Genomic DNA, 25,499 nt, shown 5'->3' with positions numbered 1-25,499 from the left:
AAAAATAAATAGACCCACAATACATTTCATAAACTTCGTTTTTCTAAGGAATTTCACTATTCCGTTCCTGCTATACTAGGCCCCCTTAAAACCACAACAGTAACTTAACTACCACCCAATATAAACCTATGACCTATTACTTATAACAGTATTTCTAGTATATTTAGCCATACAAATAACAAATTATACTCAAGGACCGAGCAGCTTAGCACCACTTTCCCCACAGTGCTAGCTACAATTACTGGCCTTACACCACATGATTTTCCAAACAATTTGATAGTTGGAAACTAAATATTCAAAGTCAGAATAACTTCCCCAGAAATTTACTGACCATAAATATTCCCATTACTTAGATTGTTACATGCACAGTCGTAATCCTAAACGTTTTAAGTCAGTCAAAGTCAGTCTTTTTCAGTCTCAAAGCTCTCGTGAGCTTTTTCCAACACTTAACAAAAGGGGACAGGGAAGGCTATAACCGTAGCCTCTAACCCTGATTGTTTTGTTATTTTGTTTCTTATGAACTATCAGTACACCTTTTTCACAACAGGACAGCTTTATAGCCAAATGACATTGCCCAAAAACACTTCTACAGAGCTAAACAGTCATCTACAGTACACCTTAAATGTACATGGGCACAATACATGATCTACTTGTATATAACTACCCATAACACCACAGATTGGGCAGTCACACACATAACCTACTACAGACACAGTACCACAACATATAACTGTAATATGAGTTATTTATAACATTTCTAAAATCTATCTGAAGTTCTTCTGATGTATGGGTAGCCTACCTAAGCTTCAAGAATATGTTAACCTAACTAAGCTATTTAATTTAGACCTATTAATAATACTACTATCATGAGTACACACTCACGTTGACTTGTTATGTTCCCGCCTGCATCAAAGAGTCCACTTCCTGCGGCGGTTGCGTTTGTATGGAGTTGACCAAAAAATTATGATATTGTTCTATCAGGCAGTTTTGGAAAGCATTATTAGATATGGCATAACCACTTGGTTTGGGAACCTTTCTGTTGCATTAAAATTAAAGCTGAACTATCTAGTCCACACAGCCATGAAAGTCATTGGTCTGAAGCGGTATAACAACCCTCAGTCTATTTTCGATCAATGTGTGTTAAAGCAAGCAGACAGAATTCTTTCTGATCCCTCTCATGTCCTGCATGCACAATATGAGTTGCTGCCATCAGGCAGGCGTTTCAGAGTCCCCCACTGCAGACTGAATAGATTCAGAAACTCCTTTATCCCCATATCAATAACACTCCTTAACAAACACCGCAAATAAGCGCCCTCAGTCATCAGGTTCAGCAAGAGGTTTTATTTGTTTTTATTACTTTATTTACTTAATTATACTGTCTGTTATTAGCCTTTTATGTCTATGTCTGTGTGTCTGTATTGGGTCAGAACCTCTGAGAAGTCCAAGACAAATTTCCCCAAGGGGATAATAAAGTATATATCTATCTATCTAGTATCTTATCCTTACCAATGCTACTTTAACAGTTGAGCCTACCACCTACTGATAAGCTAATATGTATCAGTAGTAGGCTACCACTAATATAAACTATCAATTATCAACATACTACTACTACTACTTATACATAATATATCTTAGTCTTTTAATCAACACTGGACACAACAACATTCTTCAACACCTGGAACTACCGTCAGCGTTCACCCCAAACCCTGGATCTTAAACTCTATATTTAACCATGATGGGCCTACTTATGCATCTGTCAGTACTCATCCACAACATAGCACATAATATGTCTTTCTCCCACAACTTCTCTGTACTTCTAATAATAGTCTTATTATAAACAGGCTAACTTTAAGATGACCTTTTAAAAGTAACAAACACCTAAAGAGACTAGCTGGTAAGCGTCCAATAGCCTTTATACTTCTGCAATAATGAATTATTTATTAACATAAGCTATTTGACTAAAAACATACAAACACTAATATCTACAGTATGCCTTTTATACACATCATGAAAACCTTTTAACATGAAACTGTAACCTTCAAAAACTAGCAGAACTGTGTGTCTCTCTCTCTCACAACACAGTTATTGTAAAAATTCAATTTGTACACGGTCAAGATGACTACCCCGGCAGTTCCAGTGTAAAGCAATGAAGCAATTCCTCTTTCACTTTGCCAATCTACTTTTGACAATGTTATATCACTTTCTGCTCAGTGCTTAAAAAGTGCTATATAAATACTATTATTATTTATTATTATTATTATTATTATTATTATTATTATTACTACTATATGCTATTTAAGCTTAGCTTTGCTTATATGGTTACTGAAACTTAAGTTAAAATACAAACCTCTCCAATTCCTATTATTTTAACTCTCAGACTGTTCTGTCTCTTAACTTCACAAATGCATTGCCTTTTCTATAGCTTGAGGTACACCTCAGCAAGCAGTAGCTGCAACAGCTGTCCACTGTATTTCCGAACTCTAATTCTGATTTGCCATTACCAACCTTTTACCACACAAACATAACTTAGCAGGTATCAAGTGGAAAAGCAATTTTCCACTACCACACTCATTATCAACCATTTCTAATATCTCAATCAGGTGAGACCAAGACATCCAACACAACACTTGCAGCATTAAACATTCCCAAAAGTTTTTCAAACTGAAATATTTTCCAATATTTTTCCCATTTTAAATATCAGCTTCAACCATTGCTTGGCCATTTAAATGCAAAGATCTCACTCAGACATACATCCTCTGTCCCTGACCAGCATCCACACCAAGCATTCCATTGCTATTTTTACACAGGGCCCCCACTCACTCTCTTGTGCACACAGACACACACACACAGACACAACGTCTTCTTCTCAGTCACAAACTAAGCAAGTGTGCCAGTATATGCAATCTTTTACAAGTACTCTGCCATGTACTTTTAGTACTTAATTCTACCAACAACATATACTACACAACTATGATACTTCCACACAACAAAAATACTTTATACTCTCTTTTAACTTTACATCCACAACTTTTACACAGAATTATTACACATTATTCCAGGCACCAGGCCTCAACCAATGCCTTACTTGGCCACCTGTCCACTCACTCTTGTGAGTGGACAGGTGGCCAAGTAAGGCATTCAAGTGTTTCAACTTCAACTTATTCAAACCTATCAACTTGTTATATACTATTATTTCCTCCACATGCAGGAAATGAGGGTCTTCCCATGCAGACCTTTCAGTTTTACACATGCAAAACTGTTAATTTAGCTATATTATTCCTTCTCATGCAGGAATTGAGTTCTCCTCATGCAGAACTTAAGTTTTACTCGTGCAAAACTTTTTTGATATGACTATAGTATTCCTCCTCATGCAGGAATGAAGTTCTCCACATGCAGAACTTTAAGTTTTACTCATGCAAAACTTTTTCATATGGCTATAGTATTCCTCCTCATGCAGGAATGAAGTTCTCCACATGCAGAACTTTTTGATTTTACACATGCAAAATCATCTTTATTATTTCACCATGTACACACAAATGCTTACCACAATCTGCAGTATTATTTACTTTGTCTTTGTTTTAACAAGATTCTTTGACTGGAGGACGTTTTAGACAAGTATTCATAACTCAGTGTACAGCCTGATCAGAGGAGACTAGCTGCTATTAAGCAAAAGTTGCTCACCTTAGTTTAAATTGCGCATCAGCCTCTCCCCGTACCAAATCCGGACACCGAGTTGATGCCTAACTATTGTCCTTTCCAAGCCCCACGTTGGGCGCCAAAGTATGTGGTGGCTTTTTATAATCAAATAATACAAACTCAAAAGAATTCCAAACAACATAGATGAATACTCCAGATGATGGCTTTAATGCATCCCAGAGCATTGGTTCGCGAAGCAAGCTGCTTCTGACTTTCTGTACATGGTTCTTATACCTTCTCATGTCGTCACTTGTTTGTGTGAACTCAGAACATATCTCCTGTGTCGTCCACATTAGGAAGTACATACGGTATGTGCCTAGGTATTTTCCTTCTAATGACCTCTGATCCTTCTGACCAGCCACTGAGGCTTCCCATTCTCTCTTAGGCATACATGTCCTTATACGTAAACTCCTGGCCCCTAAGCATAGCTATAATTACCCCTGCTGTTTTATCACATGGACCTCAGACAATTTACAGAATATCTTTTCATACATAATAATAAGAATAATAAGAATATATTTTCATAAAGTTACATAACTAAATAAAACAACCACACCTATAGCATTGCGCAAACTGCTAGATTCATGGCCCGCGCCAGAATCAGGTTTTGATGATGGACTTGATTCCATTGAGTGAACCGAGGGAACAGCATCAGCAATCAGCCTCAAATGGTCTTTACTCCAAAATCCCATCCGAGACTCCAACAAATCTCCAGGTCGATAATTCTCCGGAGTGAAATGTGCGCCACAAACAACCGAGTGTGTGGTGACAGACGCGGCAGTGAAGTCCGCTCTTTTCACCTGCACAAAACGCACCCAAGAACGAAAAGCCTTGCTTTTCCTAGAAGGAAAATGATGGACACGATGTCCTGACAGGCTGGAATTCGTGCAACCAGCACAAACACAATAATTGACCATTATGACTTCTTTAAAATTCTATCTAAAACTTTCTCTATCTCTCGCTCTGTCTCTCACTACTGCTCTAACTACATCTACATCCACAATGAGAGCTGAACGCGAGCTCTTATTTGCCTCGGCCTACGTCATATGACGCGTTGCTATAGCGGGAAAGGAGCTAGTCCAGATCCTAGCTTAAAATAAGCACATTTTTGTCACAGGGGGAGGGCGCTATTGCCTCCTTAACACAATCTCTAGCAGTGGGGAGAACACTCTACTCCTCAATAATGCCAAGAGTCCGAGAAATATATTAAAACCCAGTACTTTATTAAGTTACATATAAAAAGAGCTTGATGCTAAAAGTCCCATCGACCAAAGGAGCTCCCTTCCCAGTGTTCGAATGTCCAGCACCCCCAACGAGCAGGCGGCCACGTCAGCGGAAGCAACTTTGCCCAGTGGTCGGCTCCTCCGATCGGAACATCGGATCAGGTCCCGCAGTCAGCAGACCTGCGTCCCAGTGGCAGCTGTTTGGTGGCAGAACACAAAGGCTACTTAGTGAACGCAGCTAAATCCCTCCTATAGCCCCCAGCACATCCGAGTAACAGAAACACAGTTCACTGCACCAAAATACACACAGTTCATCACACGTTACATAAGGCCCTTGCATTGTGTAACTGAGGTCCATGGCTTGTCTGGCTTTCACCAGACCAAGCTCAATCTTTTAAGAAATCAAAAAATAAATAGCAGGCAGATCAGGCTGGGTTCACCCAGCCTAGTCCATAGGCGCCCGATATTTTTTAATTTTCCGATTGAGATATCCACGCTCTGGTTATTCTAAATGCAAAAATGCATCAGGGAGTTATGACAAAACTGTAACTAACAAACTAGATCCTAATAGAAAGCTGTTAGCTTCCCTAAACTACAGGTAGGCCTATAAGGTAGGCCTATTTACAACATAAATTGTCAATAGGCTGGCGACACAAATAAAATCTACTTTGGAAACCAATGGCTTACGCCTTACAGTATCAAGCGGACTTAAACTGGCATATCGTGCGAAAAGTTGTAATAAAATTCACGCAGCTCCATGAGTCAAGGAAAGCGCGAATCAAGTAGCCACTTCTAAATGGGACCCACTACACAGTAGCTTAAGGTGTGTTGCTAAAGCAGCCATAATGAAATGAAGCTGTCATTGTTTGGATACTTCACACACACGTGCTTTTTAACCTCACAGAATACAACTACCAAGCTGGAATCAAAGCACATCGATTCCCCTCTCACACCCTGCACGCACTTAAAACAAATAAACAGGCGTCTCAGTCTCACGCATGTATAGGCAAAACTGTATCAGACCGGTGTAACGTTGGTAAATCTTCCATTGCACAGATTGATTTTTGTAGCACTTGCAACAAATGACAGTCGAAAGATACAATTACAGTGCTGCTATCAATTTGCTTGGTATAACCGCATTTATAGTTTTCTACAAATGCAATCAGATTGGCCTCCATCACTCAACCAACGCTAACGGTAACATTATTGTACCTAGGTCCTTATTGATATTATAAGATTAGCATACCTGCAGTAAAAACCAAGCATGTCCGATAAAAATTCTCAGATTTATTTCGGCTTTAAGAAGAAATGGGAATTACATTTCATGTGAACATCATCCTATCCTTATTAGACGTTCTCTGCGGTAAACTACAGTCCTTGTAGGAAGCGCCCATTGTTTTTCCAACCCACTTTTAACTTCCAACAAAATTACGTCTCACTGCAACGATGCGCCATCTAGTGGACAAACGACTACTTATCGCCAATACTGTTATGTGTACATTTAGTGACTGTACACTCATTGGCCTGTAGATGGCGGTGCACACATATACACATGCACAGCCACACACACACAGGTACGCACATACTATTGGTATTAGAACGGCCGATACATAATTACAAATTCAGTAGGATTAAAAGAAAGCCAAATATTCATCATCATCATGGCTGCATTTCCAGTATTGGCGCAGGACCAGACTGGACAGACAAATTTAAAATCCCATGGAGCTCCTTTCCTGAGGCGTTAGTGCAGTGCCTGGAGAGGGGCCAAAGACCAAGGCCAGCTTTAAGAAGAGAAATGGTGCGGATTGTGGTGAGGCAAATGCTGAAAGACTGCTTTGATTAGTAAAAGAAATGCCATAGATGTAGCCCAAAAGATAGTGGCACGATACCCCAAATCCTTACAGGATGTCATTGAGAGAGATGTCATCGGTGCTGGATACCATTCCCTTGCCAAACAAATTCAAAATCACATTGAAAACACAAGAAGATCAAAAACACCAAAAATTACAAAAACAAAATCCACACGGACTCTAACACAGAGATGGCACAGACAAAAAGAGCTGCAATTCAAGATACGTATGGATGTATAAAATGGGAAGTGAAGTTCTTAAACAACACAGAGCCAACAAGACAAAAAAGAAAAGCTGAAAAATCTGTTTCTGCAACAAACTGAGGACCTGGAAATGGTGAGCTCAATCATGAAAGCGTCATATTTCACTCAACGAAAAGGAGTAAAGGAAGGCCAAGCAATTAAAGAAATGAGAGAAGACTGGCCATGGTGGTTTATGGAAATTGGAATGACCATCCACTTCCAGGAAGTGACAGGAATACGCCTGAAAGAAGATTTTCTGAAGAATGTCGACCAGAAGGGGAAAAGGCTCCTAAACAATTTGAAAATAGCCACCAACAAGAACAGAAAGCTGTGCCAAGTCACGGCCAAGCTTGAATTCATCAGGGGAGAACACACAGGGTCATCTGCAGATGTCATCGAGACATGCCTCCTATTTTGAGGAGGAGAAGGAGGAGGTCATGTTTTGCTACGTAGATGAAACCTGTCTGGCCGAAGAAGTGGAATTCGCAGAAGTTGCCTTAACTCCCACGATAGTTGTATGTGGTAAGTTTAACTTTTTATCTCCCCATCCCCGTCACACTTTCTCTCCCTCTTTCCCTCATTTCTCTCTACCTACCCATCTTGCTCTATCCTCAGCCTTTCCACCTGCCCTCCCCACACACATGCTCTTTCTCTCCCTCCTCAATCTCTCTATGCTTCGGTTCCCTCTTGCTCTCACTCTTCTCACTCCCCTCACTCTTATCTCCTCCTCTTCCCCCAGTCATACATTTTCTCTTGCTCCTTCCTTCTCTCCCCTCTCTCTCACTATCCCTCACTTTCCTCTCCCCATCTCTCTCTCCCCCTTCTGTCACAGACACACCTGCACACTTTCTCCCCCCTTTTTCGCTTTCCCTCCCCTCACTTTTCCCCCCTCATACCCCCCACCACCACACACACTTTCTCTCCCTCCTTTCCTCCCCTCTATCGCACTCACTGTATCCCTCACTCCTATCCTCTTTCTCTCCCTTTCTCAGACATACTTTATCCCTTTTTGTACCTCTCACTCTTTCTCCCTCCCTCTCACTCTCCTTCCTCTCCTTTTCTCTCACTCCTTTGCTTACCCTCTCTTTCCTTCTCTCTTACACACACACCCCATGTGTCTCTTTGTAGACCCCTTCCTGTCCCTTACCCCATATTTCATGTTACACTGTAAATGTTAACAATATTGTATTTTTGTGTGTTCTTGTAGGACGGTCCTGTTTTTCTGCCAGAAGAATGATGCTTAGTATTGACCAAGTCATTGTAAATGACCAAATGACGACTTTCATCCAGTCATTATGCATGATGTTTGGAAGTTATTACTCCTATAACATCCATTACCCATCACAGCTCGCATCCACCCTGGAGTTTCTTCAGAGGTACGTTTTGTTTGTTTTTTAAAGTGGATACCCAACAGTTTTGCTTTATTGAATGACTAACTCCTCCTGACTTTGGTCTGAAGGAAATATTTATATTTTTTCTTTTATGATGTGAATGATTTTATGATTATATTCTGTTAAATCTTTGGGGCAGCCGTGGCCTACTGGTTAGCACTTTGGACCTGTAACCGGAGGGTTGCCGGTTCGAACCCCGACCAGTAGGCACAGCTGAAGTGCCCTTGAGCAAGGCACCTAACCCCTCACTGCTCCCTGAGCGCCGCTGTTGATGCAGGCAGCTCACTGTGCCGGGATTAGTGTGTGCTTCACCTCACTGTGTGTACACTGTGTGCTGTGTGTGTTTCACTAATTCACGGATTGGGATAAATGCAGAGACCAAATTTCCCTCACGGGATCAAAAAGAGTATTTATACTTTATACTTAAATCTGTTTCTCTCTCTCCTTCCTCTTTCTCCAGGTGCTTCTTCTCCATTAACCCTGAGAAGGGAACAAAAGTGGAGAAGACCAGTACAGCCCACATGCAGGTCAACCCTTGCATATTCACTCTGATCCAAGACCTGTCAGGCTACGAGTGGCGGGACGTTTAACAATGTAAGATTTCTAGTTCAACTTTTAAAAAAGTAGGGAATTTTGAAATGGAAAATGTGTAGGAACCCTAAAATTATTACATTATTAGAGTTTCATGTGCACACATGAAAGTTTCATGTGAAAAGGTTTTGCGTGCGCACACGAAACGTGAAACTGAAAGTTTCACATGAGCACATGAAAGTTTCACGTGAGCACATGAAACTAAACTTTAGATTTTTTTTTGCTCATGTCCCCTTAGGGGCTCTGTAGTTTTCGACCTTCGATTATCCTCTTTCTGAATATGAGAAAGATCTAATTCTTCTGGGGAAGATCAGCTGTCACTTCCGGAATGATAAATTCACTTGTTCGACGAAGAAAATCCAACGAGAGCGCCAACATCAAAGGTTGGAATATTACTTGGATGGAAAAATAATTTGCCGTGAAACATTCAAGTTCCTACATTGGTAAGTAGGCCTAGCTTTACAACCATTACACTTATGCGACTGATCAGAAGTATGTTCTTGATTTTACTGACAGTATAGCTTAGGTGATGTTCCCGTTTAATTTCAGCATCAGCCAGAATAAACTGACAGCTCTACTGAAACACTACTAGGAACACGGCTTGACCCCACGAGTTAAAAAGTCGCCAGAGAAGAGATCAGAGACTGCTCACACATGACGACATCTGCCGTGTTGTTTCGTTCATCGTGAACTTCGCAGAGCTTCACGCATTGGTTCTCCCTGGTCGCATTCCCGGGTATAAACGTTTCGATGTGAAGTTGCTGCCATCTCAACACACCAAGGCGACAGTTTTCCGCGCTTATGAAAGCGCAATTAAGGCAAGGTACAATAAGAGGGGGGTAAATGTAGTAGGCTATACAGAATCAGATGTTTAAAAAGACATGCAGAACATGTTTGATGATGGAAGCTTATTGCTGTGATATTAATCCTGTAAGCCTGTATACTTTTAAACTTACTCTTTATCATAGTCTGATGGTTTCCAGGCCTTAGTGAGTTCAATCTTAAATCAGGATAATGCAGTGGGATTTGGCAATGTTAATAGTTGCATTTGGTACATAAACTCTATTAAGATGTGGATAAATTGTGTTTACTACCACTACATCCTTGCTTATTACTGAGCATTTGTGTGCTGAAATTATGTAAACTAGATGTACCGCAGAGCAATACAAAATATGACCGCCACCCAGTCCAGCACATTTTTTCCAGAAAATAAGTCACACTTGTCAAATTGTGTTCATTTCCTACTTTGTTCCTTTTTTGTGTGTTTGTAATTGTGCAATCTGAGTGTCTGCAGAGTGTGTGGTTGTTTTTGTGTATATGTGTGTGTGTGTGTTTGTGTATGTAGGTGGTAGGTGTGTTTGTATGTGTGGGTGCATGTGTGTGTATGTGTTTCTGTGCGTGTCGTGTGTGCATGTGTAGTGTGTGTGCGTGTGTGTGTGTGTGTCTTTATGTATCTGTACATATATAAAGCAAATCAGGGAACCACCTACTCTTTGCGATAAGTGCCATGGGACCTGCAGTACAGTGTCCCAGTCACTGCAATAGGACATTGGGATTGATATTTGTTTGGTGGCTTTTGGCCACAGGGAAGAGTGCCACCTACTGGCCAGCCACCAACACCGCTTCCAGCAGGAACCTACTCTTCCAAGGAGGTTTCTTATCCAAGTACTAACTAAGCCTGCTTAGCTTCAGTAATTCAGCAAAGTTAGGGTATCTGCTGGTCTGGCTGCTGGCTAAAAACAAAAGGTGAAAGGCATATAGGATTCTAACTGTCTCACTGAATTGCATTATGCACACTCAATTCTCACTGGTATCTGCTAGACAACAACCAAAACATGATTAGTTCAGAGATTTCACATGTAAAATACATTTTATACAACCCCACCCCCATGCTACAGATCAAAACGAAAAACGATGGTTCCATGCTATCCATGTGGGACTACATGCCCACCAAGTTTCGTGTATCCCGGCCTTTCAGTGTCACGGGAATCCTTGACGGAAAATTGGCCATGCGAAAAAAAAAAAACCCTTCGCTGTGCGGCGGTCATAATAAGCCTACGCTGCAAATAAGCCTATGCTGAAAAAAACATAATAAGTAGATCTACCTTTACTGATTACAACAGCATTAAAAAACTAAGATGTTGAAAACAGTGCATTGATACAGAAATTAAGCAAGCCTTTCCCTACTTTGTTTTATCAGAACATCGTGTGGTGAGTCTTGTGACCTTTCGACCCTTGTGCCCTACATTGTGCGTACAAAGCCAATGACTGTCTTGTGTTGGCAATGCCAAAAGAACAACTCCATCATTTACAAGTCCGCTAACCTGACTGAGGCAGAGAAATCCAGTCGCTGTAGAGAACAGGAGGATCACCTCGTGAAAGTCACCCTAGAACATTCACTCTATCAAGAGATGGTCCAAAAAGCTAGGGATACCGTGAAAAACAATGCCATTCATGAACTCTGCCCATGTGATCCATGCTCTCAAGACATCACGATGCATTATTCCTTTGATTATGCACAGCAGGTTATCACATTAAGACATTAACAACTTAACAATGACCTTGCTCTTCTAAACGCCCTGTGCAAGTATCTTAATGTGTAATGTACAGGACTGAATATTACACATGGCTTTGCACATAAGAACACTCAAAGCATTTTGGGTAGCATTCACTCTTCAATAACTCTCCACCAAACAATACCAGACCACACCAGAACCACCAAACCATACCAGAACCAACGACACTACAGTATTGCTGTAGTGTAGCTGTAGTATTTCTATTACCATAGAAAGGTAGAATATAACTTATAGTTTCCCAGATAGCAAAATCAGATTGGCAGATAGTGGACCGCTGGTGGTATACCGCCGGTGGCGTGCCACTTGAGGTCCGTCGTTGGACCACCATCTCTTAAATTTAACTTGTCATGAAATATAACTGAACAAATGAAAAAGATTTCAGACCAATATTGGCAAAATATTGGGCCAGAGAACCGATGAGCAAAATGCCAGCGGACCGCCAGCTATGCCCCCAATGGACCGACAGTGGTCCGCAAGTCTCTTGCTTTCTGGTTTAAATCACATCTACACACAAGCATTGCAGAAATATATGATTTGTTGTACAATGACATGAAGATCATAAGATTTTTTTCATGGTTTTCATGGTTACTAATTGTATTTTGTATATTTTTCTCTGTTCAAGTTTCAAATTGAAGATGGCAGACAGAGGTAATCCTTAAAGTTGCTGATCTAGAAATGTTTTAATGTGCTTATGAAAGATGATATGTTATGCTGGGTCTATACTGCAATGCTGTCTTTTCTATACTGACTAGTTCTATCATTTTTGTATTATAGCAAAAAGAACTAAAATAAATGAGGAGCTTCGTGAAAAATTAAAGCAATTTTTCAATGAGGGGATGACCTAAGTCTGTTCACCCCTCATAAAAGAGGCTGCTATAGCTACAGGCCTGGAAACCTGCGTCATTGAAGTAAGATTTAGAAATCTGTAAAAAAAATCATGTCAAATTCTAATGCACAACAAATGCTGATACAAATATTTAAATACAGAATAACTGTTCAAATTCAGTTCAGTTTATGTAATACCGTTTCATCATTTTGTGTTCTTCCTTTCAGAACTGGATTGGAAACCATAAAAGGGTTGTTGCTCCCTCACAACCCCGACCTGCAAAGAGAAAATGGCACGTCCGAGAACTCTCTGCATATAATCTCTTTTGCCGGGACCTGTTAAAAAATAAAGGTGAATATTATATTTAATTGATGCTTTTAGTTTGTTGGTTTGTTGTTGCACATAGTGGCCCTATTTACATTCCCTGGGGTGATATTTTTAAATGCATGCTTGGTGCCGCCCCTTGAGTTGGGCCATTTTCATTAACGGTACTCATAGCCAGACTCTTATGGAGGATTCCTATGCATTCACTAAATGACTTACAGTAAAGATCCATGCAACATCGAAACTTACTTTGCAGACTCTGAATTGTTAAATGCACAATGAGCGATATTAAGGGCCAGTGGTCCTCTATAGGGAGAGAGGCAAAAGAGAGATATGGTAAGGAAGCAGCAGCACTCCGGGCGCTGGAGGCAGAGCTCAGTGCTGAAATGAGGGAGGACAAAATCAAGTGGCACCTTAAGCTGCTAAAATTAGAGGTTTGAAAGGAAGCTTATTTTTTTTAGGTATTACAGGCAGGGGTGTAGTGGTAAAATAAGAGGTGGGTAAACTGTGAATTCTGTTATCATAGTAAGGTGGACTGCACCGTGCGGTATCGGATTTTTAAAATGGCATTCAGAACATGTTTGGTGATGGTGGAGATTGTTGTCCAATGTTCTCTGAACTGACCACGTTTAGCCTCTATTACATCCCTGATTACATGTATACAGGGTGCTGTAAGGAGGGGTGGGTGTTTGTGGTGTTCATTCCAAAAGGGCCTGCTCTGACAGGGACTGTCTACATATCTACAAGGTTCATTGTCTAGTGCAATTATGGGTTGCATTTCAGTGCTTTTGTTTTGCGTCGGTGTCCAATTCCAATTTGTTTTTTTCATTGTTGTATTTAATCAAATGACATTTTTTGGTCATCATTTGTACCTAATTATAAAGGTGGCCAAGCTGGAGGCTATGGGGGTGGAGACTGCCATGGTCTCCATAGACAAATTGAGCTGTGGGACACTGGAGGTGTTTGAGGTGTCCAGCAAAGAGGCCGCAGTGTTCTTGGACACGTCAGACACCTCGAGCAAATTTGCTATGTATTTCAAAGGTAGCACTCATCTTCAATCTACATAAATGGACTCAGGCCTCAGTGCCACATACACAATGCAGTTCTATCAAATTAATTGTTGTGTGTTGTTGCTTTCTGTTGTTACTTTTGCAGCTGGCTTCTCACGTCCTGTGTCATCGAAGGAAGACCTCAGTGTTCTGCACAAAAAAGTGCAAGAACTGTTCAATACAAAATACAGTACTCTTTTTCTTGTATTCTTTCTGAAAGAGCAAGAAATGGCTCAGGCTTACACTGTTGTCTGTGTAACATACTGTATGCATGCAGAATATCCACATGTCTTTCAAAGGAGGCTGGAGGTGCTGGGAGGGTCCCCTACAAGTCCCTGCAGGGCATGCCAGTAGTTGTTGCTGGGCTACCAGATGGTCTCCAGTTAAAAAAGCCAATGTTTTATGGCAGAAATCAGCTGGAGGCCATCTTAAAATGCCACAATGAGATTTCTTTTCACATTAGTAAGTTATGTTTACAGTGGCAGTGTTGTTTCTCGAGTTGTATTCTGCATGTATTTATATATATATATATATATATATATATATATATATAATTTAACTCATGCCAAGGGTAGAATAAAACAAACATAGACAGAATCAAAGTTTCAAAGACAAAAACCTAGGGTTGTCAATTGATTAAAAAATGTAATCGAATTAATGACATACTCTGTGATTAATTAATCTAAATTAATGGCATATATAATTTTTCTTGCTGCAGACGTTGCAGAGGACTTTATTTTAATCAACACATTTTTGTCAACACCATCAGGCCGTTTTGTTAAAAGTAAATGTTCCAATCAATGATCTAGGCAGCACAATTTCTTCTCTCTCCTTCATTTTACAGCCTCATGGTTACTGACTAGAACGGCTTAGGGTCAAAGGTCATACGGAATCAATTAATCTGCGCAATGTTTTTTAATCAGTTTTTTTCCCTCAAATGAATCGAAATTAATCAGTTATTTTGACAGCCCTACAAAAACATAAACAATTAGGTTAAAACGATTTTCAAGTATAATGAAAGCATTTAGATACAGTATTAGAACCTGTTGTGTATAAAATAAGGCAACATGAATGAATAAATACTGACATTGTCACACAAATTGAAATTATGAAAATTAATTCAAATACTTCTATTGTTTTGTTTTATGTACCTTAGGTGCACAGCAGATGGAGGAAGTTGTCATAACTACTGCAGATGAAGGTAGATTTAATCTGAATTGTGCTCGACATCAGTTTGCTTTACACATGCTACAACATGTTTTAGATATAAGCGTTACTTAAATATAGCCTAAGTCAACTGTCAGTTTATCATTCCGCAGACAGAATTTTGGTAAACGTGAACACAATTTTTTGGGGTTTTTTTTTTTACAAGTTTTTAAACAGAAGTAACACAAGTATTTTTCCTTTACATTTAACCATGATACAATGATACTAATTCTATGATATGATCTTATGTACATTAGCTGCACAGCAGATGGTGGAAGCTGCCATAAGTACTGCAGATGAAGGTAGCCTATTGTAATCTGAATTGTGATGTTGTGACCCTGAACTCACCACAAGCTAACCAAATTGTTTTTATAAGTGCTCATTTCTCCTTTTTGCCCATACAATTCAATCTGATGCTATCAATCCGCTCTGATGACTATAGGTCACTAAGACAACTCTCACTTTATCATTCCACAGACATAACTTTAAAGAACATGGACACAGAAGGTTGTTCTTTTTTTCTTTCCTTTACATTTCACCACAATGTATTTTATTGTATGAAGCAACACCAAATCTCACCTTTGTTTCATTCTGCAATGTTGTCATACCAGCAGACACAGCAGATGGGACTGGGACCAAGACAGCTGTTGGAGGCCATCTAAATGGTGTACAGCAACGTATATTACGCTGATAGCGTAGCGTGAGATGACATGTCTTGTCATGAGTTTTAGGGGCCATTTATATGAGAACGATTGCGCAGGAAGACAACAAAATATTTTATCATAAGTGCCTTTCGTTTACACGGCGACCCCGCCATCGGGGCTTGAAGACGCAAAAATCTGAAGACTCCTTCCAGAGTGTAGAGTTTTGAAGACGACCCGGGTTGCGTCTCCGTCTAAACGGCTAAACCAAAGATCCTTGATTACCTCTCTGGCTAAACTGTCAAATTAGAATGTCGGCGCGTGACGTACCGGGGTTCTATCACACCACCACCCAGCGGTCTGGGGCCTCATTACAGAAAGAATCCTAACTGCTCATCCTAATTTAAGTTAGGAAACCAAAGATAGGAAAAATCCTAACTTCCTATTACAGAAGCAGTGCCTAACCTAATGTCCGTTTCCTATCTTATCTGTGGCTTCCTATCTTATCTTTATTTAGGAAAATCCTAAATGTTCTATCAATCTGATTTTTCGACGGCTATCAACAGTTTGTCTTTTTCTGCACTTAGAATGTGCACGACACTGATAGAACGCATAACTGTAACGACAAATGAGCTTAAAAGTTCATGTTAAAGCCTAACGAAAGCCTAAACGAAACAGCAAGCTACGGTCATGGCAGGTCCAGCTGATAAGAAGAGGAGGGCTTTTAATTTCAGCCAAGACGAGTTGGAGGCATTAGTTCAGGCGGTGGAAGACAGGAAACATTTATTGTTCGGTAAATTTTCAATGACCGTAACGTCGCAGTCTAAAGATAGACACTGGAAAGAGGTGGCGGACTCTGTCTCAGCGGTTTGTGGGATGCTGAGGACGGTGGAGAGTACAAAGAAAAAGTGGTCCTCTCTAGCAAGTGATGCTAAGATCAGGGGGGTCTTACAAAGGAGGGACCAAGCAAAGACGGGGGCTGGTTTGCCCGAAGTGAAGCCCCTAACCTCACAGGAGGAGAAGATCCTGGCCGTCATGGGTCAAGTTTACACCAAAGGTAAGTTGATTTCAGCACTAGCTTCCATCGCAAATTAGCCAGCTGCTAGCTTGGCAATCGCAACTAATGTTATTAAAGTTTGTCTTCAGTAAGACATATCATGTCTAAACGACAAGAACGCTAGCGCTAAGTTTAGGTTGGGCATATACCTAAAGAGTGGACCTTATAATTGGTATGAACTAATGTCAACTAGTGTCAGTGTGTCTACATTTTGGGGGCGGTGTAGCAGGCTACAGACGTCAGCTAGCTAGTGCTACGATGTAACGTTAACGATGATAATCTAAAATGTAGCAGCGTAACGGCTACCTGGAGGAGTGGCTACATAGTAACCCTAGAAAAGGGCCAACAGAAGCTACATGTTACTTGTGTCGAACCAGACAAAATACAGTCTATGTAGGCCTAGAGCTATGTAGACAGCAAAAGAAAAGCCAACGCTGACAACTCCCTAACGTGAAATCATTTGTGTATCATAGGCATTGCAACCGGCACGGAGGTGGGACTGGATGAGCTGTGTGAGCAGAGAAGTGGCGAGGTGTGTCAATCAACATCGTCTGACCCTGAATCGAGAAGGGTCATATTAACGCTGATGGATTCAGAGTGTGACACTATGAATCTGCCACCAGCAATTGTCATCCCATCACCTGGTAAGTCAAATTCAACGTTGATGGTAATTTAAAATAAATAGGCTATGAGGTGCATTTTTACAATGATGCTGTCTCAACTGTATGCTACTCCATATGAACAGTTAAGGTATGTACTGTAATCCCGTTTAGTCTATGCTGTTCAAGGAAAGGTGCCTAGATTCTGAATCTAAGATTCACAGTTTTTAATTCTTCCCTACAGCTAAAAAGAAGAAGCACATAGGCCTACAAGAGGAGCTTCTGGAGTTGGAGAAGGAGAAGCTAATGAGAGAAAAAGTAAATATTGATAAGGAGAGACTGCAATTGGAAAAAGAAAAATTCGAATTTATGAAGGAGCATTTAAAAAATCGAGGGAACAACATTGTCGATCTCTCTGAACTATATAAAAAAAAATGCACACTTATTTAAATGTATTTATTTAATATTGTCAAAAATAAATATTTTAAATCAAACTGCAATGTTTTGTCTTTAATTATCTTGTAAAATAATGTGCAATTAAGTTGTTTCTGGCAGTTCTGCCAGTCTGTGCACCATCATGTAGGCCTATGCCATCATGGCCTTCCTCCACATCTTCAACCGGGATGTTTTCAGGGTCCGGGAGATTAGCCATCCTGCATATGTTGTGCAGCACAGCAGTGGCCTTCACAAACATCACCACTCTCTCAGGGGAATACTGAAGATATCCCCCACTCTTATCATGGCATCTCCATCTACAACAACATAAATTAACCAGCACTGCACCAATTAACCAGTTAGTTTGTATTGCCATCATGGTAACAGGCTTTAATTTTTGGTATGATGTTATAGTCCATATTAATATTAAATCATATTAAACTTATACATTTGCTACATTGCTTTTGAAGTGTATGGTTTAACACTAGCTTCTTCTTCAGGGTTACTACACACTCCTTATCTACACTATTGAATGCATCAAAGCAGTATGTCTCACCTTCCTTTCCATATACCATAAAGCCTCTCCTGACGGCTACAGCACCTTTTGTGTGCCACATTATACTTCCTCTCTGCCTCTGTCTGCTCATTCATGACCGGTGTCATTAGGTAGGGTTTCAAGGGGTATCCCGAGTCTCCCAAAAGCCATCCACTTGCCCTGCCCTCACCCAGGTAAGCATTGATATCACTGTAAATGGGCACATTTCATATTTTAAATAGTATTTGAGTGAAGCCTGTAAAACAATAATTTATGTTAGTGTCAAGGACCTACCTGGTGTTGAATATGAATGAATCGTGGATGGATCCAGGCCACTTTGCCAACAAATGCCGTATAACCATATTTTGGTCCCCTATGGCCTGAACGTTGATGGCATGGTATCCTTTACGGCACACGTATGCCGGCTCACTTGGGCCACTTGGAGCTTTGATTGGAAAAAGTGACCCATCAATAAGCCCAACTACCCCTGGCATTCCACTCAGTTGTAAAAACTCCTCCTTTATCCGCAGAAGCTCTTCTCCACGCGGAAACTGAATATAATTTGGTGCCAGATTGCAGATGGCTTTGGTGACTTCCATGAGGTTGCGTGAAATACACGGCTGTGACACTGAAGACAGGCTTGCAACCTCAGTCTGGAAGTCACCCTTGGCAAAAAAACGCAGAGCATTTGTTACCTGCACAAGCACTGGCATGTCTCCTTGTAGGCCTCTCCAGAACTGGACGTAGTTCTTCCACCAAATTCAAAATTAAATGTCTTGGCAGACGATAAAATGAAATTAAAACACGGTCTGGAAAATGTAACACATCATTATGCGGTCTAAGTAGCCTTTCTGCCATTACATTTCTGTTAATGTGTTCATCTTCATTGTCAAAGATACCTACAAGCAGTGCTGCTGCCATATTGTTTTCAGTTAGTGACAGTTATTTTGATTTAGGACAGGGTGAATGGCAACCTAATTTAGGCATCCTAAGTTAGGAAAAGATAGGACCTCATCCTAAGTTAAGTTAGGAAACCTGCTTCTGTAATACCAAAACCCCTAAATGCCTTCCTAACTTAAGTTAGGATAGGATTTCAGAGTTAGGAAGTTTCTGTAATGAGGCCCCTGGAATGCATATCCAATCGAATATCACATACTCTTGCGTCTTCATATAAACAAAGATTTTCCCCTGAGAATGCTCGTCTAAACGCGAAAAAAAAAAAAAAAAGACGAGACGCCACTTCTGCGTCTTCTCTTTTCATCGTCACCGTATAAACGTAGCCTTACAGTGCATCTGTGCAAGATAAACAAATAGGCTAGCCTACTTGCTGCAGAGACAGAAAAAAGCCAGAAATAAAATAAGGCTTCACCAAATTCAGAGCTTCTGGAGCTGCTTGTGATGTTCAATATATTTTTTTTTTATGACAGCATATCCAGTTCAGTTTTCAGAGTTATTTGGTTTGAGTATAATAGGCTACAAACAGTTATTTCTTTATCAAGTGTTTTTGCATCAAAATGATTCTTGTTTTGCACCAGATAGAAAATTAGTAGGCTAGTGGCTATAATGTAGGCAAGAATTTATTTTAAAATATATTGTGAGAATGTGCGTTCATTTGACCAAAATGCGCACTCATTTTACTCAATTATGATCTCATTTTACTAGATTGTGCATAGAATGTAGTATATTATGTGCACATTTTAGTAAATAATGACTCGCACACTATTTAGTACAATAATACATAAATAATTTCAATACCCCCCCCCCCCCAACTGAAGTGGATGCCGGTGTACTGAAGTGTATTAGAACCCCCCCCGTTCCTTATTTTCATATCAGAAAATTGGCAACCCTAGCTACAAGGGACCTATCTTTCAAAAAAATATGAACGGGAGTTAATGGAGAGGTAACAATTATTTTTTGGTCCAGTTTGAATTGTGCCACAAATTTCACATATGATGTGTGTGAATTTAAAAGATAATTTTTCACGTCAAGAAAGTGCTGTTGTTCGATAGACTTGCGAATCCGCTCAGTGGACTACATCTCTCGTCTCGAAAGATGTAGCACTACATCACCAACGTAATGAAACGATAAGATTAGCTGTTATGCTAGTTAACGGTTGCATCTTGCTGCCTGCTATGTCACTTAACAGTATCTAATGTACAGTCTATGGACGAATACAACTTACCTGATGTGTTTAATCCTCTGACTCATGGTATTTTCGGCAAGGAAAGCCCAATTAAGACCTGTTGCTGGTATGCTTGTACAATCTAGTGTGGCTGTAGGCCCTTTCACACTGGCAAAATCGCCGCGATTTTATGTACCAGAATCGCGGAACGACTGTCCCTTTCACATAGACCGAGGCAGAACGGCGGGACAAAGTGTCTCGCCAAATTTACTACCAAGCCCCCTAGACATTTTGCCGAGTTTTTTCGTTCCGCCACCAGTGTGAATGGGTCAAGGCGGAAAGGGGAATCTAGGCGGGAATCTTTCAATGCTATGTCCAGCCCACCACAAGAGATTGCAAATAAATCTAACTGATCAAAATCAGCAATAGCAGAGACAGCACATTATGTCAATCTATAAATTTAAAACCGGATTACTCTGGAATGGCTAACTGTGCAGGGGAATGCTTTACACCTTTATGTTCGGTAAGGTCTGCTGTTTATTCTGATATATGGTTTGTCATGTGTTGAGGGAAAGTTCGCAAAGTATTCCACCAAGATGAATAGGTAGGGAGACGGGCGCAAAAAATATGATTAAATTAAAGTTACTTTTCTCCCGAACCGTTTACCACAACAACTAACCACTAACATCGTTTAAAGGCTGAGAAAAAGCTCTTTCGTGTGATACATGTGATGTCTGTGATGAATAGGCTATCTCGCAAGTAGTTCTTGGACTGAGGAGAAGCAGGAGGAACAGTTGATGGGCAGAATTTTTATTAGACCCCTCCTGCCTTTCAAAAACATAAAATGAATCTTGTCTCTGCTTAACATGATCAGTGCACTGTCTATTTCACTTAAATAGTACAATCAACTCATTTGTTTTAGTTATGACATAGGGTTTTCACAAAACACACAAACATTAGTAGTGACCACCTAACATATTTATTACAACTAAATCTGGGTTTACAGTGCTGCAAAATGGAGTGTTATGTTGGGCTAAAGCTAATCTTTAAGCTAAAGATGCATTTGTAACCTGCTGTATGTTGACTGTGTGCCACTCGCCTGGACTCGAACCCGCAAACATCAGCACCTCGGATTGGGAGTCGAGCATGCTAGCAATCGAGCTAAGCAGGCTGCTAGATCTCTCATTAGCAGGACTCTTAAGGTGTTGGGAGGCAGGTTTACATAACATACTGCACATTTACAGACTAGCTGGCTGGTGTCACACTCAACCCCCTAAACCTCGCTCCTGATCCGGGTCACAGCACCAATGTCACATGCGTTGTGTTTACCACGTGGCTCAGCCATGCACTTACCCTACCAAATCGAATCCGCAAACAGCAGCTCCTCGGATGGGGAGTCGAGTGTGCTAGCAACCAAGCTAAAACCCCAGGCTGCTAGATCTCTTACTAGTATGAGTCTTCATCAGGATGGAAGTTTTACACAATCTACATACTGCACAGCTACAGACGTGACCAGGTTAGGTTTGTTATTTTATTTCAGTGTGTGTGTGTGTGCGTGTTTGGAATAAGAAGTTAATGATAATACAATGATTCATTATACTTTGAAATGTATAAAGCCCTCGAGGCAAAGGGGGCTACACCATTCCTGTTGGTATGGTGGAACTGTGCATTATTCACACCATCAAGTTGCCTCCTTGCATGGAGTAATCGTGTGCAAAGTAAATTCCTTCAATTCATGTTATTTAGAGATGTGGTTGTCACAATCATGTTATTAGTGGGGGGAAATGTGTGGCATATGACCATCAACTCATTCGAATGTCATTCAGCAAAAAAAAAGGGAGAGGTAACGTCACAACTTAACACTCAATCTAAAGTCAAGAGACAAGCAATCTGATAGCTCCCCCTGGTGTGGGTGTGCTGTAAATGCTCGGTCTTTCACAGTTTTAAAGCAGAGCGGCATGATAACCCTGATAGAATGAAAACGACTTGCAAGCTTGCAGCTGTGTGGGCAAAACTCTGAAAAGTGGGTCTTATGCACTCCCAGCTGACAACACGAGTGCAAATGTATATCTAAAAAGTTTCAAAATAATGATTTGCCCTTTCAAAACGTATAATGCGTTATAGTTTTCTGATTTGCATTTACAAGGTTTACAACCTAGAAAACCAACCTAATCCTGCAGAACAGTGAGAAATCCAAAACTCTGAAAACGTGTTGGCTACTCAACTGAAACTCTAAAAATGTATAGGCTAAACACTTAGTAAGAGTGGTGCAGAGTCTAGATTAGTTTGTTTCTTGTTTCAGCCTATCAAAACATTGTGCAAGGCCACATTCCAACTGTGATGCCCAAACACTTCTACCCAACAACACTTTGATTGGTCATTCAGGTGGCATGAACACAGTTTAATTCTCTGTTAAGATGTCCTTTTTGAATTTCCTATATCCTATATCTTCCTAAGTTGCATTCGCTTTCAGAATGAAATATAAAATACCTATAAGCCCTGTGAAGACTAATATCATGTGTGTTTTATATTACATTGTCCTTTTAAATAATTCCTGACTGGATTTCCTCTTGGTCATTATCCAAGGCAAACTGTGGAAGTTTCCTAGTATTGTCTGTTTTTCAAAATCCTCTGACTATCACAATGCCGGAAACAATCAACAATCTTCACATGGGTACGAATTTTAAAAAGAGAGGAAAAATAATACTTGTGTCTAAATTAATACACACCTCACAGTGGCAACAACATGATAATATATAATCTAGTAAAGAAAAAACACTTTCCCTAGGTGTCAGTTTTAAGAATGGGATATTTCACCTTTTTTTCAAGAAAGCAGACATTTTGGGGAGGTACAGTCTAGAGTAATAGATATGCACAGTGTGGATCAATACATAATAATATCCTATTTTAACATTGAAGATCAACATTTTAACAGTCGATCTTCACTATGACCTACTAACCAAAATTGCATGTACATGTTAATCATTTTCTGTGGACTACATTATCACTACATTTTTATACCATTTTGCTCTGAATTAATGTTTTCGGCAGAATGCTTGCCAAAGATAAGGACCCTGGAGTTGAGCCAGGCATGTTGCACAAGCTCCACTTGCCAATGATAAAACACATCAGCAACATCAACACAATGTCCCCTGGCTTGATTCTCACTCCGGGCAGGCAGGGTTATACTCTGCCAAAACAGTTCTGTTTTTAGTCAGCTCTGTCTGTAAACTGAACGACCAAATGAACTAGCCTCTGTCATGGCAGAAGTTGTTTAATATACGTTATACCAATCAGGAAATTACTTTATATCTCAGCCAATCTTTGGTTGCTTGACATGAAACTTGCTGTGAATGTTTGCAGCCATATGTCTGATGCAACCCCCCTGCAGTTATATTGCTAATGTTGTATTTGTCAGAAAGTCCACTTCTGAGTTTTGCATGTGTATGTATGCCAATGTCTATGTAAGTAAGTATTTTATTTATATAGCAAATTTGTCATGCACAGAGGGCAACACAAAGCGCTCCACATACAAGACATTGACACACAAGACAAATAATGCCGGACAGAGTGGTGTCATCGCCAGCGTACTTGTGACACCAAGACATACAAGAGACAGACAAACAAATCAACAAATAATAAAAAGAAAAGAAAATGAGAATGTGCCCTAGAGCCCACACACATGCACACGCACAGCAAGAAAGCTCAAATAGTAACACCGCAGACCACAGCAAACATTCTGATAATTCACACCAAAAGGTGCACCTTTACTGCACCCCCACTAAGTGACTGACTAGCCTCCCACCAGCGAGAACCCTGCCTGCCAAATTAGCAAACAATTGAAAGTTGTTGCTCCCAGACTCTATGGATAGACAGACACTTGATAACTAAGAAAAAAGTAAAGTAAAATAAAAGGGTACAAGTACAATGCAGGCAGTTGCCAAGTGCAAGCAAAGCTAAACAGAAACCAAACAAAACTAAGACAAGACAAGACAGCAGCACGACCTACGATGAGGGCAATGCTACCTGGAAGACAAACAAAATACATCAAACCTGATCCCATTTCCCCAAACATCCATTTATTTTAGAGCTATACATGCCCATATTCTTCTCTATGCCAATTTTCCCACTGACAGCAGATGAGGATAGCATATCCATCCCTCTACAGGGCTACAGAGAAATGGAGTTTCGCTAAACCAAGCACATTTTAGTCTACAGCATTAGGGCAGCAACAACTCAGTTCCACGATTTGTCCCCAGTGCTCAGCCGAGGAACAAATCGTGGAACCTACCGAGTTTCTTGCTGTAGAGCTCCTAAAGTAGCACATGGTGGGCCTAATTGAATGATTGGCCCCACCCACTCATTAGCAGAGGGGCCAGGAGAGACCAGGAGGAAAGAGCAAGAAAGCAGACAAGGTCTGCCTGCTACATTTATCACAACTATTTAGGCTACATTTATACATGGCCGGCTATTTTCATAAACGGACATTTCACCCTCTCCGTTTTCAAAAATAACATCATGCACACCTGTCAGTTTTCAGAGAAGTTTCCCCGTGTATATATGCCGTCAAGAGCATGCCAAACCTGTCGGTGGCAGTGTAAGGAGAAGCTCAATCCCACGTTAGCCAATCAGAATCCCGAAATTAGCAACAACAGAAACAAATCACTTCCTATTTCTCTTTTGAATAATGTTTGCCAATGCAAACAGGCCTAAAGCGTTTGCACAAACGTAAAAATGTGTACCACCTTAATAGCATCCATAATCAGTAGCCTTATCTTTAGTAACTGTAAACATAGGGCACTCACATGACGTTAAGCATTTTCTGGCGCGTAATGTGACATTTGAGAACCTAAAACCCTGTTTCTCCCAGTTGACACGACAACACATAACCGGCGTTATCATAAATCTCCACTTTGGCCGGAGTTTTTAGAAATAATCGTTTTCTGTGATAAAAACGGGGTTTTCGTGTAAATGAGAGGCCAAACCGCAGGGAAATATCTGCGTCTTCCCTTCGTGTAAACAGGGCCTTAAAGTATAAGCATACCCGACAAACACAGGACGTCCCCCGGACCTTATGCAGACATTCACGACGTCCCCGATTGGTCCCGAACGTAATGTTCTCTAGCGGACGTTCCG

The 25,499-nt window shown here is 40.5% G+C and overlaps 2 protein-coding genes and 1 pseudogene across 2 annotated transcripts; 2 read left to right on the top strand and 1 right to left on the bottom strand.

Annotated features, from left to right (window-relative positions):
* The first annotated feature begins 6,560 nt into the window (after positions 1-6,560).
* LOC121677625 lies at positions 6,561-15,665 on the top strand (annotated as a pseudogene).
* A 602-nt stretch (positions 15,666-16,267) lies between these two features.
* LOC121677617 (nuclear apoptosis-inducing factor 1-like) lies at positions 16,268-17,644 on the top strand. The gene is made up of 4 exons (XM_042056473.1): positions 16,268-16,672; positions 17,146-17,316; positions 17,516-17,589; positions 17,627-17,644. The coding sequence occupies exons 1-4, from the start codon at positions 16,306-16,308 to the stop codon at positions 17,642-17,644; spliced, it is 630 nt and encodes a 209-aa protein (XP_041912407.1). The 5' UTR covers positions 16,268-16,305.
* An 84-nt stretch (positions 17,645-17,728) lies between these two features.
* LOC121677611 (putative nuclease HARBI1) lies at positions 17,729-18,954 on the bottom strand. The gene is made up of 3 exons (XM_042056443.1): positions 18,536-18,954; positions 18,263-18,451; positions 17,729-18,023 (listed from the first exon to the last, which is right to left on the bottom strand). Exons 1-3 carry the CDS (start codon positions 18,952-18,954, stop codon positions 17,786-17,788), a joined length of 846 nt encoding a protein of 281 aa, XP_041912377.1. The 3' UTR covers positions 17,729-17,785.
* Between the last annotated feature and the right edge of the window lie 6,545 nt (positions 18,955-25,499).

This window comes from Alosa sapidissima, chromosome 1 (assembly GCF_018492685.1).
Source record: "Alosa sapidissima isolate fAloSap1 chromosome 1, fAloSap1.pri, whole genome shotgun sequence".
NCBI classification, from domain to species: Eukaryota; Metazoa; Chordata; class Actinopteri; order Clupeiformes; family Clupeidae; genus Alosa; species Alosa sapidissima.
This window is presented reverse-complemented; position numbering and strand designations above follow the sequence as displayed.

Coding starts and splice junctions, on each gene's coding strand:
- LOC121677617 (XM_042056473.1), top strand. CDS start 16,306: ATGGCAGGTCCAGCTGATAAGAAGAGGAGGGCTTTTAATTTCAGCCAA. Junction 16,673..17,145: donor GGGTCAAGTTTACACCAAAG/GTAAGTTGATTT, acceptor TGTGTATCATAG/GCATTGCAACCGGCACGGAG. Junction 17,317..17,515: donor AATTGTCATCCCATCACCTG/GTAAGTCAAATT, acceptor TCTTCCCTACAG/CTAAAAAGAAGAAGCACATA.
- LOC121677611 (XM_042056443.1), bottom strand. CDS start 18,954: ATGCCAGTGCTTGTGCAGGTAACAAATGCTCTGCGTTTTTTTGCCAAG. Junction 18,452..18,535: donor TCATTCATATTCAACACCAG/GTAGGTCCTTGA, acceptor GCCCATTTACAG/TGATATCAATGCTTACCTGG. Junction 18,024..18,262: donor TATGGTATATGGAAAGGAAG/GTGAGACATACT, acceptor ATGTTGTTGTAG/ATGGAGATGCCATGATAAGA.